The sequence below is a fragment of the Argiope bruennichi genome, chromosome 4 (genome assembly GCF_947563725.1).
Source record: "Argiope bruennichi chromosome 4, qqArgBrue1.1, whole genome shotgun sequence".
NCBI classification, from domain to species: Eukaryota; Metazoa; Arthropoda; class Arachnida; order Araneae; family Araneidae; genus Argiope; species Argiope bruennichi.
Genome location: NC_079154.1, coordinates 33,823,242 through 33,841,535, shown reverse-complemented (window position 1 = coordinate 33,841,535; position 18,294 = coordinate 33,823,242). Strand labels below are relative to the sequence as shown.

Here is an 18,294-nt window from a genome sequence, read left to right as displayed (position 1 = left end):
TACTACAAAGGAAATTTCGAGGCCTTTAATCCGAACTTGTGTGGTCCCTAAACAATATTTAAATAATCCTAACCTGCCTATTAAATTATTAGGTCCATAAAGCAATTTACAGAATTGCAGAATCAGTGAGAATTTTTTTGTTTGTACTTTTCCAAATCCTTCGAAATCATCTTTACGTTAGTATTATTGTAATTGTTTATAACTTATGCATATGACTCATGCATTGCCAATTCTTTGCACTGAGAAAATAAATCCGATGTATAATTATTTTCCTAATATGACTTAGAAATACCATAAGGAATTGTTTATTGCCTCTAAAATTAATATATATAATTATTTTAAGGTGAATTTCATCAAAAAATTTATCTACATCTTCTTACCAATCCGTAAATATTTTTAACAATCAAAATTAAAATATAAATAAATAAAACGTCAAACTGACGCACCATCTTGAATGGTACTTAAAAGGGCACATTCAAGGATAAAGTTTTAATATTTTGGATTGCAAATAACAACAGAATTTTAGTTAACCATTTATAGGGCCGTGGGAAGTATGCTTCCCACCAAATTTATCACTCTTTGTATGAAATTATGTAGGTTGGCATAAGTTCTGACAAATTTTTTTTAGTAAGTCAGAAACTTAGATGCTTCAGTTCTTTATCTCAGACAAAATGATGTGTCTTGATTTGTTACTTAATTATTAATTAGCCAAATTAATTAATGAATCAAATTAAATTGATCTAATAAGCTAAATGAATCCCTTTTCTTATTCTCATTTCAAGCCTAAAAATATTTTAACATAATATGACTAGAAAAAAATGGCCCTTTAAAGGGTTAAGTTATATATATTTAAATATTTAAATTTGCTAATAGGCGCAAAGATAATTTCGAAGGAAATGTTTTTACTGCACTACATTTCAGACAAAATATATTTCAAAGTTTTTTCGAAATAAAATTTACACAAGAGAAGTTTTTCTTTAAGTTAATCAAAACGGATAAACTGAAGTTTCATCAAAAGTTTTGGTGGTTGATGATCCACATTTTGGAATTTATGTGCAGAAATCAATCTTCGTATAGTATCTCAGGACGGAAAATACTCCAAATACCTAAAAAATAGAATTAAGAATTGTTAGAATAGAATACATCAATTAGAAGAATAGAATACATCAAAAGTAGTTAGCAAAGTAATATTAAATCAATGTCTAACAATGAAGTATTTTTAACACAACTTTCAGTTGTATTTCATAGGATCTCCTTAAATTTCTCTTGTGATTTGAATGAGGTATTTTGTCATAGCTAAGAAAGATAATTCTTTGTTTTGCTAATACTTTTTAAAATATTCTAAAATAGAATTTAACAACAATAAAAATCAGATACTGCAGAAACTAAAAACAAATAATTATAAATGTATTAGTTGTTGTAGTAAATAGTAATGAAATGCATGAGAGCAATTACTGACTTCTATGATATTTATTTGATTGTTTTAATTTCGGTCGGTTTTTTTGGTGATTAGAATTTTCTTTCTTATAAACATAATGGAAAAATGTTATGATGCCACTTATCATTACTTCATAATTTGCAAATGTATTCAAAATGTCAAATGTTAAGAGTACGAAAACTAAGTTAAAGTTAAGTTATAAATTCACAATAAATTTTCAAATCCACGCAACTATAATATGATTTTGTTTATGATTGATTGGTATGTTTTTGATGGTCAAATATACAGATAACTTTAACAGTGGTCTAATACCTAATTCCTAAATCGTTAGAAGAAGACATATAGTTTTAGTTAGAGAAAGGCTTGTAATAGCGTAACGAATCATATTTTAATTTGATTGAGTAAATAAATGTATAAATAAAAAAAAATGTGAAACCTAAATTTTTATATAGTCTTCCGGGCTTATTAGTAATAACAAGTTAAAAAATTCTTGATATATTAGTATATTAAAAAGAAAAGTTATACTTCTTTGCGAAGAAAACTGATTAATTCATGAAACTTTTAATTTCTTTATTTTATGCCAAGTGTTATGGGAGCGTTATTAACAATTGATAGACGGATCTTTTTTCAGGCGTCTTCTGCAATAATCTAAAATCGTCTGAAAAGTGATATTTACAATACATAACTTGATTATGTTTTATTCGCAATGGAATGGAGTTTTTTTTAAAATTAGCATTTCAGCTGATATATCTTAGGATTTTATTTTCCTAACTTTAAAAAAAATGAAGGAATTTCGCTTGAGTTTTCTTTTCTAGGAATCATAAAGGAATTTAAGATGTACTGTTAAATGCTACAGAAAAAAGTGCAAAAAATTGGATTCAACAAATGAATAAATTCAATTGGATTCAACAAATTCAAAAGAATAAATCGAAGGAAGTTTAGAAAAGCTTCCAGAAAGAATGAAGAAAAATTGTACAAATATTTGAAATTTTACTTTTTAAAATTTACTCTTCTTTTTAGAATTTTTTTTTGGTATCCTATTTGTTTGTTAATAAAGTATTTTCTATGTATTTAAAATATTTTTGATTTTATTTTGTAAAAATATTCTTAATAATCTTTGTAATCTTTTCGTAAGTTTTTGTAAAAATATTTTTTTTAAACATTATAGGTTGTATATAAGAGTAAATTTGATCTACGCGAGCTTTCTCTTTATTACTGAATAAGACATTAATGCTAGAGTTTTTACAATTAAGTATTTTTATGTTCTTTTTGTTCATTAATTAATTTTACCTCGTTTATTGAATTTCGTTTTCTATAATAGTTGAATTATTTGTTATTTATAAAATAACAAAAGTCATATTAATTTTATGTTTTAATTTGCAAAATATCTAGCTGATTTCAATTAAATTGATTGTTCACTACAATATTAATGCGCCAGGCCTATTTCATCGTCCTTTCCGTCTTGACCACAATATTAGATATTTACTGCTACGTTCAGTAGTGGCGGGGTGGTCGGCTGTACGCAACAAGAAGGTATCCGATATCTTTAATATGCAGACAGTCAGTGATCTATGTAAAGTTGCGATAAGACTACATGCATTTAAATGCATTATTGTGTGACTTCCAGATTAAAATTTAATAAGGGAAAATAATTTTTTAATCATATATCGTCTGTCAACAATGACTAATATAGCTTGAACGACAATTATATTGTCAGTCAACTGTGATTGATGTGACTTGAACTAAAAGTACAAAGTCAATCACCGGAGATTGGTGAAGTATGAAATTAAAGTATACTGATAATTACCTGCGACTGACTGAGATTGGCGAAGTACGAAATGAAAGTATACTGACAATTACCTGCGACTGACTTGGCGCTTGATGTGTTAGCGATGTATTTAATTTGATATAAATTTAAAGGTTTTCTTTGAAATTTTTCCTAAACCAAGCTCTTAATAAGTCAAAATAATTGATTACAACTGAAAGTTACTTTCCTTTTTCGTATTATAAATGTCAAAATCTGAACATTAAATTGTGTGAATTGTAAATAAAATTGAAGACATTTAATGACAGACACATACACACTGATGACATATTTAGACGTTATGCGTAGTTACGCGAGTCATACGATTGTAGCATTATTTGAATTGAATCTGTCATGTATCACCGATTTATTTTTGATATCTATTGGTTATTCTACAAATAGAAAAAGTAGTACATTATAACATGAACATGAAAAAAATGGCATATTGTAAGTCAATTATTTACCTAAAAGGCAATATTAACCATTTTGTCCTTAGGATATTTTAAATCAACTATAATATAATAGTTAGTAAATGAATAAAAAGTGGCGTAATTTACCTAATTGAAGAAGAAAAGGTCAGAATGATTGAAATTAACAGCAATATGCAATGACAGCAACACGCAGAAGCACTGTCGATTTCTGAAATAAAAATGATAAACATTTGGTAAAAATCGAAAAAAGATTACCACAAATTTTTAATTATATATTGAGAGTAAATTTATAAAAAAACTCTTATTTTTAGTTTATATTTCAAAAAATAATCATTTTTTTAAATAATTGGTTCTTTACAATGTGATTAAACAGATTTTTATAGTATAATTATAAATTCAGAATCTTCCCTACAGCAAGAATTGAAATTAACACGGATATATTACAATCAAATTTGAACTACTTCTTATAATTGACTGCTTTTAAATTTGTCGACTTCATAATAAAAACACTATATACAGTTTCTAAATAATGTACCGTAGTAAAAACGTGATGATAACATTCTACTGTTACGTAATCTCAATAATTATATTCTGTTGTAATAACAGGAGCTAAATTTACAGTTGCATGAAATCATTGTGTTCCTGGTTTTCAAGTAGGTATATTTAAAAAATGAATTGCTTTAAAAATTAAAAGAAATTCGAGCATCTAATCCGAAGTGCTGTGGTCTGATAATTTATTAAAGCTTTATTTATTTATATATGTTTAATTCCATTTTCTTAAATCCATAGTGACAGTAATACATGCACAAAAAATGCGTTTGATATTATTACAAAGCGGGCAAATGAAAATTGACAACAAGGATGAAGTTAAAAGCATCTGTAGAAATTTACTGATATAAGAGAAAAACTGTTGACAACTTCAAAACTTTCTCTCATACTCTTTAATAAAGATTTTATCCCAGTGAATGCCTTGCATGATATTGGCGTACAAAAATTATAAATTATTAACTTTTGGAGTGAATTTAGCATTTTTACTGAATCTACTGAATTTTGTCTATTAACCCCTGGTAGATGGTCAAAAGTATCCAAAAAACGAATTTTGGTTTCAGACGCTTTATTCCAAACCGAATGAAACAAAAATTTGACATAAAATTACACTTTAAATCTCAAAATTGTTTTAAATAAAGGTCGCCCAATTTTTTTATATGTAACATATATTAATTATAGAAAAATATATTAAATTCGAATAAATTTTTAAGAGATTGGAAAAAGACATGGACAGATAAATTAAGTAAAATTATTTATTCAAACACTTATTTATTTTTTAATCCACGAGGTCATATTAATGATGGATTATTACACAATCGTTTAAAGAAAAATATTAACAAGTATTTTTTTAATAATCTTTTAGTCTCATGGAATTCAATATAAAGTTTCATTCGTATATATTTTAAGATTACAGTGGAAAATGTATAAAAAAAATTAAATCTATTGCTTTAATAAAAAATATTTTTTTCTTCATTTTGAATTACGTTAATAACAATCAATTACATACATTTACGAAATTTATAAGAAATATTATAAATAATGCAACGTAGCCCAATAGCTACTTTTCTAAGCTGTTAGAGATAGGCATAAAATTTCAAACAGAAACGTTCTTTTAATGACGTAAGAAATCATATTTTGTGTTTCTTCTGTCAATGAATGTACAGATGAAAGAATTATACAATCTAAATTTTTATACAGTTCTCATGGATTATTTGTCATATTTAATATAATATTTTTGACATTCTAACATTTTAAACAAATGAAGTTTCATGTGTTTTGAATAAAACTGACCGAGTTATGAAGCATTGAAAGTAATTATCTTATGCTATTTTAAGAAATTTAATGACAGCCACAAAAACATTCACGAATAAGAGAATGACTTTCCCCGAAGTGACTATGGTTGATAAAAAACAATGAACTTCAAGCATTCACAACTTCGTCAATTTTTGTTCCCAGAAAAGTGAAGTTTGTTTTGCTTAAGATTTTACAGAGCCAAAAATATTTTACAAAAGATTGGAGCGAATGACTGCATAAAAATTTAGAGTTTGTGCATTTTCACTCTTATTCACTACATAATTCAATACATACATAAAATATAACTCTACATGTCATTTAAAGCAGTTTTTAATTGAAAGGCTATGGCTCTTTCTGATGATTTAGATTAATTAGAGTGGGTATAAAAAATTCTAGTGAAAGTGCAAGGCTAAAAAAAATATCCAAAAGTTTAAATACACTGAAATTCTATTTTATTGTTATATGACAAAACGCGATTCAAATTTTCAACCATTTATCTTTAACATTTTAATTTATTACATTCAGATTATGGTTAACTACTGCTCTGGAATAAAGAGTTGTTTTAAAACAGATCTTTATCATTCGTGTTTTAATTAAATATTTTTAATTAATTCTGTTTTGTTAAAGAATACTTTACAAAAAGATTTCCAAATACTTGGTTTTTGAAAAGAAATTTGAGCATAGCTTTCATTAATAGTATCAAGAATATATGCATTCAAATAAATAATTACTTTTGAACAAACGATATTTAAAAAATATTTCAAGTATTATTTTACAGAAACATGAGAACTGAATATTCCACTAGAATTTTTTTTTCATACAAAGAAAATTATCGGGACAAAGTATTTTCTTCTGTAACGACGAAAAAAAAAATTATTTTTATCCGTATTGCGTAGGAAAACCGATATTCTGGGAAGCGAAAGAAGATTTATACTTAAAAAATGTAAGAAATAATAAACGCTTTGTGAAAAACATTAATTAAAACTCTTAAATATCGTTTGGGTAGTTCTCATATCAAATTTAACCGTTACCATGGTTATTGACGATAAGATTATTCAGATAATTTTTTTTTATTTGAAATAAGTCTGATAAGAAATATATGAAAGTATTTTATTTCCCTCTAAAGTTTATTTTTAATTCAGAATGTATCGAATTTTGTCGGAAACGGGGAAACTAGATAGAAATGGGCAATTATTGGAAGTAAAATTCAACTAGAATATCTGGTCCAAAACATCGTGGCATGAAATGTTACAACTGATTTGTCTATCTTTATATAATTCTTAAAATTTGATTTTATTTATAGCAGCTTTAATGTGTACATAAAAATGTATTTAATGTTGTTGTTTCAATGAACAATGTTACAAAGAAAATGCAAATATTGGTCATAAAATGTAATGAGAATATTTGCAAAGATTTATTGAACTTAAAGATGAAATGGTAAGAGAATAAAACTGACATAAAAAAAAAAAAACTAATTTTTTAAAAAAGGTATAAAATGGTTTTTCTGTGATATTAAACATCGAAATTATTATAGAAAGACTCTACATCTTGATCAGTTTTTAATTAAGGAAAGATGTATTTAAAATTTTGAAAGTTTCTTTTTTAATGAGCATTTACCACCCAAAAAAGTAAATACTTATAATTGTTTTATATCCAACTACCTGTATTTTGTAGTATATCATCAATTTGAATGATTTTTCTATTAAGCATATCACAACATTATGTATTTTACAAATAGTATATCAGCATATAGACATTATCTTGTAAAAACATGTCAACTATTATAAAAAACTTTTATTTAGTATTTGAACATGTAAACTGTGATGTAAAACGCCATGAAAGATTCAACGCCTTCATTTTTTTTCTCACTCTGTATTTTATAGATTTATTAAATATCTTATCACGTTATTTTTTTTTAAAGGAAATTTTTTTTGGGAGGGGGGACTGTCTGATATTCTCTAACAAAGATATTATTATTCTCTTCTTCCCGCATAAAATTATAGGCCTTCGACCAAGCTTTAAAAGTAAAGAATACTCAGATTTTTATTTTCAAAGTCCCATATATGAGAATTGTGTGCTTCGTAGTAAGTAGTACAGTAAAGAAAATTAATGTGGTTTATTTGTAGGACACTGGCGAACGATGATTATGAAAAATTGAGCTTCGGCGCGAATCTAGCGATTTTTCTAAATATAATGTATGATTCTAGGCGATTTTTTGGCGATTAATCACTGACATATCGCACAAGTAGCAGAAGTATCAGTTAGCACACAAGCAACGTTAACACGAATAAGTGCATTTTCGATACTATTTTCCTGAGCAATTAAACTGAATTCGGCATGAAACTAAACCAAACAACTAAAATTCGGCATGAAACTACAATTGTAGTAACAAGATCACAAACTAAATTTCGAAGTCATTGAGATTTTGAGTAATTGTATTTACATGCACGCGAAAGAACAGATGGACAGACGGCCAGCCCTTTGATTTAATTAGAAATTCGACAAGTATCTGTACTTTAGATGCTGAAACTATAAACTAAATTCCAATTATCTGAGTTATTATAGTTTTGAATTATGCGTTTAAATGCATATAAAGAACAGTCAACCTCTGGAATGATTTGATTTCAAATTTGATACCTATTTACATTATAAATGATAAGCCAGTGTACCAAATTTTATTAATCTAGCTCTTTACGTTTTGTCGTTATCAAGTTCACTTGCACTCGACAACCGGACAGAGAGACTTTCTCTGAATAGATATCATTCAAAAATTAACGCATATATACAAATTTGGTATAAACTGCATATACTAAATTTCATTTATATAACTAAAAGGGTTGCTGCTTTTATTTTTCTTGAAAGCATGAAAACTTCACATACGAAAAAGCTTTTTCTTCTCGATTACCTTGTTCCTAATCCTCGCATTCATAGGGCCATTCTCTTCGCCAGGCTCATTGTCTTCCCGACTTCTGTTTTTGCGATTTTCATCGAATAAACATCATCTGCGACCCTATGTTTTATGATAATTTTTCACCTCCTTAATACCTACTATCACCTCTCTGAATTTATCTTTTGAATTTGACAACACTCTATCTAAACGGATGTTGTAGCGATGTTCCTTGGCACACATTTTAGTTTTTCTTGAATATCTTAAAACCTCCTCAGTTTTCATACTGCATACTTATATCAAATTAAAGAGAATAAAATTTCTTACATTTTCGAGCTTTTATTTTTCTTCAAGTTTTTATATTTTTGCATATAGGGGTTATAAACTACTTTTTCGTTTTCAGTAATTTACAACCCCCTGGATTATCAAATCGGCCTGTTATCTACATGGAAAATTACTTTTAAGAATGTGTTTTCACTTAAAAGAAAATTTATGGTCCAAACATCAATTGTTATTTTTTATTAAATTTTTACAGTTTCCAGCAATTCTCGGGCTCCCTATATTTTTGCGATTTTTACCTATTAACCTTCCGTCGGGCGCAATGCAAACTCTAACACGATCGGGCGCAATTCATATAAGAGATTAATGTACTACTCAATTAATGCAATTTTTGAATGTATGTTAAAAAAAACATACTAACCAGAACTTTTCACTTACATTTGAGTATATTTAGTATGAGTATTTGAGTATATATGAGTACTCAATTAATGTGACTTCATCTCACAGATTAGTTGCGCCCAATGGAAGGTTAAACGTCGTTTGAGACCCTATGTTATATATTGATTCTTAATCCTCTTCGAATTTGTCGGTCGAATTCGGCAACACCATGTATTTCGAACTAGAATCTGAAATGTCCTTAAAATTTTTATTGCATAAAATTTCATGAGCTTCTGATTTAGTACATATAAATTATTTTTTATTTATATTTTTATGCAGTTAAATACCATGAAATTAATACGGTAAAATACAATTTTTATTTGTTTCCACAAGAATTTTGAGGATTAAGAAAGAAGAAAGTCATTTGAAATGAAATTCACTGAAAAATTGCTTATTACAAAAACAACAAGGATTAAACTATTGACACCATCTATAGAATAAAATTTTTTAAAAAATAATTCCGTTCTAATTACAGAATAATTAAAGAAATATGAGAATCGCATTTCTTTTACCTTAGCTATAAAACTTTTGCATGAAAAAAAATCTGATTTTTTAACAACAATAAACTAGATAGAATTGATATTTATTTTTATTTCATGGTTAAGAATTAGTAAGAAATAACTATTTCATAAAAACGTCACTAAGAATTTCTCATTAAGAAACTAAACTTTTGCAGATCAAAAATGTTTGGATTTTGCTTGCTCTCTCTTGTGTAAAATATCCTTTTCGTGACTTTTCCGATAAACTTTTACTTTTCCACTAACAAGGTTAAGTTTGATTTTTTTTTTTTTTTTTTTACACCAAGAACAACTTTTTTTTTTTTTTTTTTTTGCTTTTATAGGATTCCATTTTTAAATCTTCACGAGGTGGCAACAGAATTAACTCTCACAGAAAAAGAATTTTTGTTAATTCTTTTTAGGATTTTTTTTTTAGGTCAAACCATTTTACTTTATTCTGAACATAAATATTTTTATTATGGAATTAATTTCCTTTCTATTGCTTATGTTTACAAAATTAAAAAGTGTGGATTGTAGCATTTTTACTTTTTCGTATACGTCGAAAGTAAAGTATAATATATAGTATATAGTGAAAAATATAGTTAAAAGTCAAAAAAAAAAAAAAAAAAAGTCGAACTCGAGATTTTGAGGAATCTACTTCAGATCTCCCTGAATTCGAAAAACTTATTTTTGGAAAAAAATCCGTCTATCTGTCTGTCTGCGACAAATATAACTCAAAACCACTTTGAGCTAGATGGTTGAAATTTAGTATACGGTCTTTACACCAAATTCACAGATTTCTGTCAAATTTTGAGTAAAATCTGTTCAGAGGAAGACCGTTTGTCCGGCTGTTCGAATATAAATTAACACGATAAATTGCAAAAACGATGAGAGCTAGATAGATAAAATTCGGTACACAGATGTATAGACAGCTATCAAAATTTGAGCCAAATACAACTAAGAGTTGACTGTCTGTTGGTCTGTACTTTCAGAAACAAGTATAAGTGATAATTAAAACGCGCAATGACTTAAATATATCAAGTTTGGTATAGAATTTTGTGACTACAAGTACAGTTTTGTGTCAAATTTTTGCTTCAATCAATTGAGAAAAACGTGTCTAGAACATAAGTTATATTTTTTGGATATTGTTAACACATGTCAGGTGCCGAAGAATGACACGATAGATTCTGAAAAAATGGTAAATTAAAGTCAAAAATTAATATTTTGTAACTATTGTACGCAACGTAAGACGTTCTCTGGCATGAGAAGTTTATTACCGCTGATTTAAATAAAAAAATTAAATTTGTATTGCATTATAAAACTCTTTTTGTTTTAGTTCTTTAATGTTTAATTTCAAAGATGCATGAGGCAATTTCATTAAGGAGTTCATAATTATACCACACGAAAGACCACAGGAATTGCATGCCAGTATCCAGATTTCTACATCATAAGAGAGTAGGGGCGTTTAACTGGAAACAAGAGATTCAACCTCCTGAAACTTTTTCACATACTCTCCTCTAAAGATATAATGCCTCTCTCCCACTACATAAAGTTATGGATCTCAAGTATTCACAATTTTGTTTTCTGAGTCCTACACATAAGAGTTTTGTGCTTCTTAATATATTAATATGGTGATTTGAATATGTATTTTGGAGCCGATTGGAATGAAAATCTGACACAGAAATACAATTGTAGCTGCAATATCTCATATCAAATTTCACACATTTTAGCTATCGCGTTTTTATGTTTGTAAAAGTATATAGCAACAGATGCTCAAATCCTAGCCAGATTTAGTTCAAATTTTTTTTGGTGATTAATCGTTAGGATACTGTTAATACAAAAGTACAGGAAAACCGAATATGCTATTTGCAAGTCATTTTTCAAGCCGTAATTTCGATGCATTTATTTCACAAAATCCATTTTTACACCACTTTCAAACCGAGCATGAGTTACATCAATTTTATTTCCGCACAAAAATTTTTCTTTAGTTTTAGCAATTTTGCAAAAAATATTTTCAAATATAGTTTGGGACAAAACGTTTAATTATTATTTAAATTTCTGAATCAATATATATACGCACTGCAACAATATTAAAAAACTTTTTTAATGTGCTAGTTATTTCTTCTATATAATTAAGAGTAAATTTAAAAAATAAAATAAAGTCAGTCGCATCAAACCTAAAATATTGTGATGCTAAGTTTTTCGGGGCTGAAAATTCGAATATCTCTTTTTGATTTTCATGATACACTGTGAGTTTTAATTATAAGACACTGGCTTAATAATTTTTATTATGTCATTCTTCATACAACAATTTGCTATTCTTATGATGATGTCATTGTCATTAAAAAAGAGCATTTTATAATTTTATTTGAAAAACTTTGAATTATTCTTTCATGCTCTCTTTTTTGGTAAGTGGGCATAATCAGGGTCTGAAAGTTCCCTGAGTGTTGGATTCATGATAGAAGAAGAGATATGAGGGCTGGGATATCCTGGCTGGTAGAGCGTTGGATTCGCGTCCCTTAGGTTGTGAGTTCGAACCCCGCCGGCCGAAGATTCCCCACGTGCTTGGTGGCTGATGCGCATATAAATCTGTCGTGGTCACAAAGTCCTCCATGTCGAGAGTAATACCACTGGGGGTACTGTATCAGGGGGGGTCTTTCTCTGATTCAGGTCTAAATTACGATCTGTAGATGATTGAATAAAATGCATGAATAAAGTCCACCACATAAAAAGGGTTGTCACGTGTGTGTAGCTAAGTTGTTTTCTTGGCCCTAGATGGCTCTACTATAAAAAAACAAGAAACGCTACCCCACCGGCTTAAAATCGCTGTATTCGTAACAGCGGGCTTGTCCAAGGGGAGTGCCATAAGAAACAACAACAATAGATGAGACTTGGCATTGGCCTAAATTCTAATGATAGCGGATCTGCATCACGTCATATACTAAAAATCATTCTAATCTAATCTTTTACAGGGTCTGTACTATTCTAATAATGCAGACCTAACAATAATATAATAATACAAACAATTCTATATGATACTATTCTAATAATAAAGAACTGTACTTTTCCATGTGCTAAGGAAAAATTTTAATGTATCTCATCTGTAATATTCGATATGCTAAAAAAGATTCTAATGTCCCAGCATCTGTACTAGTTCATATCTTACTTTAACTATTAAATTTTAATGGTACAGAATTTATACTATTCCATACACTGGAATAAATTCTAATGGTATAGGAATTATGCTACTCTATATGGTAAGTAAAATTTTAATGATAGTCATCGTCTGTAAGAAAAGGAAGTATTCTTGGAATTGTACAGTTTAAGCTAAAATTATTCACAATCATAAGTAATAATATAATGAGGAATATTATTCTAGAAACAATAATAGATTTAATAAGCAAGACTTTTAGTTTAAGTATTAAATGTGATGTTATGAATATAATGATAATTTTATATATAGAACTGACTTAAATGCTTTAAATTTTGAATAGCAGGTAAAAGCATACTTTAGAAATTAATTGAAGTTGACAAGACATGAATGACCTAATTGTAGGTGCTAATGACCGAATAACAGGTAATATAGTTTTTTACATATCTCAGAGCCATATAAAGTATTTCCTGAATCTGCATAATCTTCATTTAAGAACAGAGTATCTTTATAAAAAGAAAGATAACTGAAGTTTAAAATTAAATTTTGCTCCATTACATCAATTACTTTTAAATTCGTTTGAATCATATCTGGAACTATTTTCTTAAGCGTAATGATACAACCAGATGTTAAAAACTCGACCTGTAACAGACTTGAGTAAGAATTTGAAGAAAAATAAAAGTGTTACCTAGCAATGTTATTTCTTTGCTGATGGTAGCTACAGTGCCATAAAAGGATGCCTCACATTTAAGAGATAATTTTCCTCTTCGAAAAAGTCTTTTTCTGAGCTTTAGATTCAAGGATTTCGAAGAAATTTGTAATCTGTCTTTCTTGACAAATACACCATGGTCATCTGTTTCTTCATCAGGTACCTGAAAAATGTTCCGTCAGTCTGTATTATAAATATTCAAATTTTTAAAAACAGTAATTGATCTAAATACATGCTAAATTATTCATATATTTGTACTTTCAAATGGGCTGTTTACAAAACATAGTTGGAAAAAGATAAAAGAAATAAAGAAATATCATATATATTATATAATTATCATCAATAAGTAAAAAAAAAAAAAAAAAAAAAAAAAAAAAAAAAAAAAAATAATTTGTAAAACACATTTTTTTTTTTTTTTTTTTTTTTTACCGAAAAAAGGGGAAAAAAAGTTCTTTCTCAAGAATCTGGATGTAAAAACAAAATCATAAAAGCGTGAACTTTAATAAAAATTAATAAGTTTATTGAATTTTTTTACATTTATAATATATTTTTAATCTTAAGGAATGCCTAGCAATTATATAATATCACAGTCGCATATATATCTATATTATATGTCTAGTCGCAATGAATATAATATTTTTTTTATATAATATTCATTGCGACTCGATTTCTTCTTATAATTTGTCCCATGGCTCTAGATGTGCTATTTCGCTTTGAATTCGAGAATTTTAATAAAATAACAATTTTCTGCTTTAAAATAATCTAATTAAAACGTGTTTGAAAACATTGTTAATCTTTATTGTTTTCTTTATTTTATTAGATTTTAAATATTTCATTATTAAATTATCATGGAATCTGGTAATCAATATTTCATCAAAGTTGCTACTAGAGAGTGTCAGTCATATGGATTCAAAATTTAGCAAGGCGTGGTGTGGAGAGGGGGGTGCCAGCTCAGATGTCGTCCCCGTCATCTGACCGCGGTTCAAAATTACGAGGTCCGTCCCAAAATAGCCCTAGTGTTGCTTTACGACGGGACGTTAATATATAACTAAACTAAACTAACTAATTCAAAATTTAGCAAAAGGCAATTAATTCATAATTTATCTCTAAAAATATTGAAATATTATTTTTTCAACGGGAATTAGTAATATTACAAAGAGTAACAGATTTCTAAAGATGAATAAATGAGAAAGTGGATGAAAAGTAGATTTTAAATTTTACCAATCTAAGACTGAATGAAGTTAAAAAAATGCGAAAAGAATTTCATTAAATTTCTAGACTTGGTCACTCTTACTAAAGTAGGTTTTTATGATTATGTGCATGTAATATTCTACTATTTTGCAAACGACAAGTAGATAATAAATAAGTAAATAAATATTAGTAGATAATAAATAAGTAAATAAATATTAGTAGATAATAAATAACAAGTAGATAATAGCTTGTTAACACTAAGGAGAACCTCAGCACAGTCATTGTTTTCCCGATATAGTACCTCAATATATTTAAAGCACATCTCTGAATTTTTGTTTGATAGCATCGTTATTAATATGTAATATTATTTACCGAATTAATTAGTCTTGTTATTAAGAAGAGAGATTTATAGATATTTTTGACGAATGTTTTTATGGATGCCTGACCAATGACTTTTCAATTTGGCGAAGAAAATGAAAGTTTTGAATTCAAGAATCATAGCTTTATTTCTGTTAGGAATCGAGATTCTGAGATTCTTTTAGAAAATCTCATTCCCTATCGGAAAACTTATATAAATGCAAAGGTCATAAGTAATAAGTCAAGGGGATTCTGTTTTTAGACTGTTGATCTCGGAGAGAGCTCTCTAGCTATTTTCTTGTTGTTTAAGGACGATTTATATACTTTTCCTATTTTCTTGTGGAAAAAAGCTGTATTATTCGTAATCAAGCTTATTGGATCATATCGTATGCCTACAAGACGATTACTGTTACAATATTTAATGTAAAATTCCAACAAGCTTCTTTTTGCAAACTAGTTAATAAATTTTGTATAACTTAGGCAAAAAGAAATACAACTACCTTATAGTTTATTCAATTTATGGAATAGATTTTACTAAATATAATAATCAGTACAAAGGATGAATATATTAATCGCGACATATTTCCTTAAATTTTGGCATTAAACTGGAATTAGCTACCCTTTATAACATTTGCAGAAAACTTCGTACTGCAGGCTTCGTACAAAAAATAAGTATTAGTTGAAGATGCATATGCTCTTAGGAATAGATATTAATTTTCAACTGCTCAAGATCCGCTCATAATTACATCGCAATACTTCTTGTTTCCTGTGCACTGATTGCTACTGTTCATCAACGGATTGTAAAACCCTCCGCGTTTTTGCGCATGCGTTAGGATGGGTTTAATCCGTCAAAATAGGGGTGAAAGGAAAGATGAAAGGAGGAGATGTTTACATTTACTAGTATCTATTTTTTTATATAATAGATGAAATCCAAGGTCAACAGGAATACCGGAAATGCACTCACCGTTCCGCGTCTCACCTCTTAATGAGATGGAGTCGTCGAAATGTGGTCTCTCAGAATCCATTGACGAACAGTACTTTTATCTTTGTTTACTACGCCGTTCTAATCTGTTCCCTACTATGCTACTGCTGTTTGTCTATAAAGCTGTTCTCTGCTTTGCAGTGTTAAAGTCTTTAAGTCGAAAAGTTGGCAGTTATTAGAAAAGGAGTACCCACTTAAAAGTTGACATCCATTATCTATTGCTGATCAAAACTCTGCCAATTCTGTCAGGTAACTTTTATTTTATGAATTATCTCAAAACAATTCAGTCAGATAATACTCCTTTACAGCAATATAAAAAATGGGTCTTGAATATATGCAAAATTATCGCCAACATTATTAATATTTTCTTTATTCCAGAAGATAAACCATGATAGGTATCAGAAATACTGGTATATATTAGACTGAATTAATTTGTAAATAAAATTATGGAAATATCGCCCTCGTCCCTCTGAAGGAGTCAAGACTCCTCAGGTTGCCGATCACACACTTCGAGAACCATTCATTTTAGATATTTCTTGTTGAGAAATGATGATGTACCATTTTTTAAACAACATGATACGGAACTGAGATGGGACTTACTGATTGGTCATTGATGAACCACTGAAGATTGGCAGCGGGCTTTGATTCTGCAGAAGTGCAGTTGAGAGTAATATTGTCCCCCAGCTCGTAGGTGCTTTCACCCCCTGTTATCTGAGGGCCTTCTATTGGCAATACTAAGAAAGACAAATAAATTAAAGCAACGTATTTTGAATACATAGAAAGAAGAAAAGTCTGATTATGTCACATAAAGGTTTATAAAATAAGAACTAATCTTTTGTCATTCTTTTCTGCAATAGCTTGATAGTCAAGCAATTTTTTTTTCTTATCCATATTTTCTCGTATAGTAACATAATTTAGTGGAACTTCTTCATTTCTTGTTCTGAGAATCTATATTCCCGGATGAATCACAGAGAAATAGTCAAATCTGTTAACGAATCTTCAACCAGTATGAGGCATGAGGGATTGAGCGTATATAGTGACATAAGATGGTGCGGGTTATGTGTCTTAATATTATAAATAAAATCTTATATGGGTTTTAAATATCTTTTTTCCCATCAGTAAGTCCACAACTTGAAACACGTTTAAAAGTTTGGACATAAGACCAAAAACAGAAATTCTTTATCTAAGGCATTGCGTGTTTAAATTATGGTATTCATATGTAAGATGTAAATCGACGTCGGCCAACCCGTATTGATATTAAGTTCAAATTTGATACATGTTTGCTGAGTATAAATGACAAAAATCATTTATACTCAGTTTTTGTATATAAAGCCTTATTTTTTTCGTCTTGAACAAAATCTATCTATTTATTCACGACAAATAGACTTGCCTTGAACGGAATTTGTTCAAAATTTTATAGTCTACAAAACAAAACTGCCTACACTTTGGATGTAAATATTATATGTCGAATTTCATCTGATGGTTTCATAAAATTTTTGAATTATCGTGTTCACAGATTAATCCAGAAATTTTTTTTGTTTCCACATTTAAGAAAGTCCAAAAATACGTAGATTAATCAAAAAAGTACTGTTGAATTTTTGACTTTTTTAAACTATCATATTATATTCATAGATCGATTGACAGGCAAACAGATTTATTCGAAATATATATATATATATATATATATATATATTTTGTTTTGGACACAAGGCGAAGATTCGTCACAGTCTCAACATTGAATTTTCGACATTAATATTTATGCACACGAGAAAATATTCATTTACTAGTACAAATTATAGTAAAATAGGAACAAGAAATACATGTGAATATTTTGATGTCTATTTAATAATTAGAAAAGTTAATAATGCGTCAGACTTACTAATAACGTTCATTTCTTTCACTGCTTGTACACAACTATACGTTGGAGCATCTGTGGAAACTTGACATTTGTAATTTCCTGCTGAATCCAAAGCTACTGTTCTGAGGAATACGATATTACTGTTGGTTCTGGTGAGCTGAAATATAAAAATGATTGATTATTTATATTGGTAACTTAAATGAGAAATTCCAATAATTGCAGTTCTATTTCTCAATAGCGCAAGGAGATGTTAAGAACCCCCCCCCCTCTCCCAATTTGGATTAAACTTGAACTAAGCATCATATTTTGTAAAATTCCAGATAAAATATTTGACACATGCTGCCATCTATTAAATGAAATATGAAACTCTTTTGATTTACACTAAATTTAAAAGGGTAGTATGAAATATTGCCGCATTGACAAGAGGCAG

At 28.4% G+C, this 18,294-nt stretch overlaps 1 protein-coding gene across 1 annotated transcript in view; it reads right to left on the bottom strand.

The window, feature by feature from the left end:
* Window positions 1-1,005: 1,005 nt before the first annotated feature.
* LOC129966213 (uncharacterized) overlaps window positions 1,006-18,294 on the bottom strand; it is a 29,134-nt gene continuing 11,845 nt past the window's right edge. The window contains exons 3-7 of the mRNA XM_056080627.1: window positions 17,886-18,021; window positions 16,607-16,740; window positions 13,456-13,639; window positions 3,800-3,881; window positions 1,006-1,106 (exon numbers count right to left, since the gene is read on the bottom strand). Coding sequence (XP_055936602.1) covers window positions 1,082-1,106; window positions 3,800-3,881; window positions 13,456-13,639; window positions 16,607-16,740; window positions 17,886-18,021 — 561 coding nt within the window. The 3' untranslated portion in view covers window positions 1,006-1,081. The remainder of the gene's footprint in view (window positions 1,107-3,799; window positions 3,882-13,455; window positions 13,640-16,606; window positions 16,741-17,885; window positions 18,022-18,294) is intronic.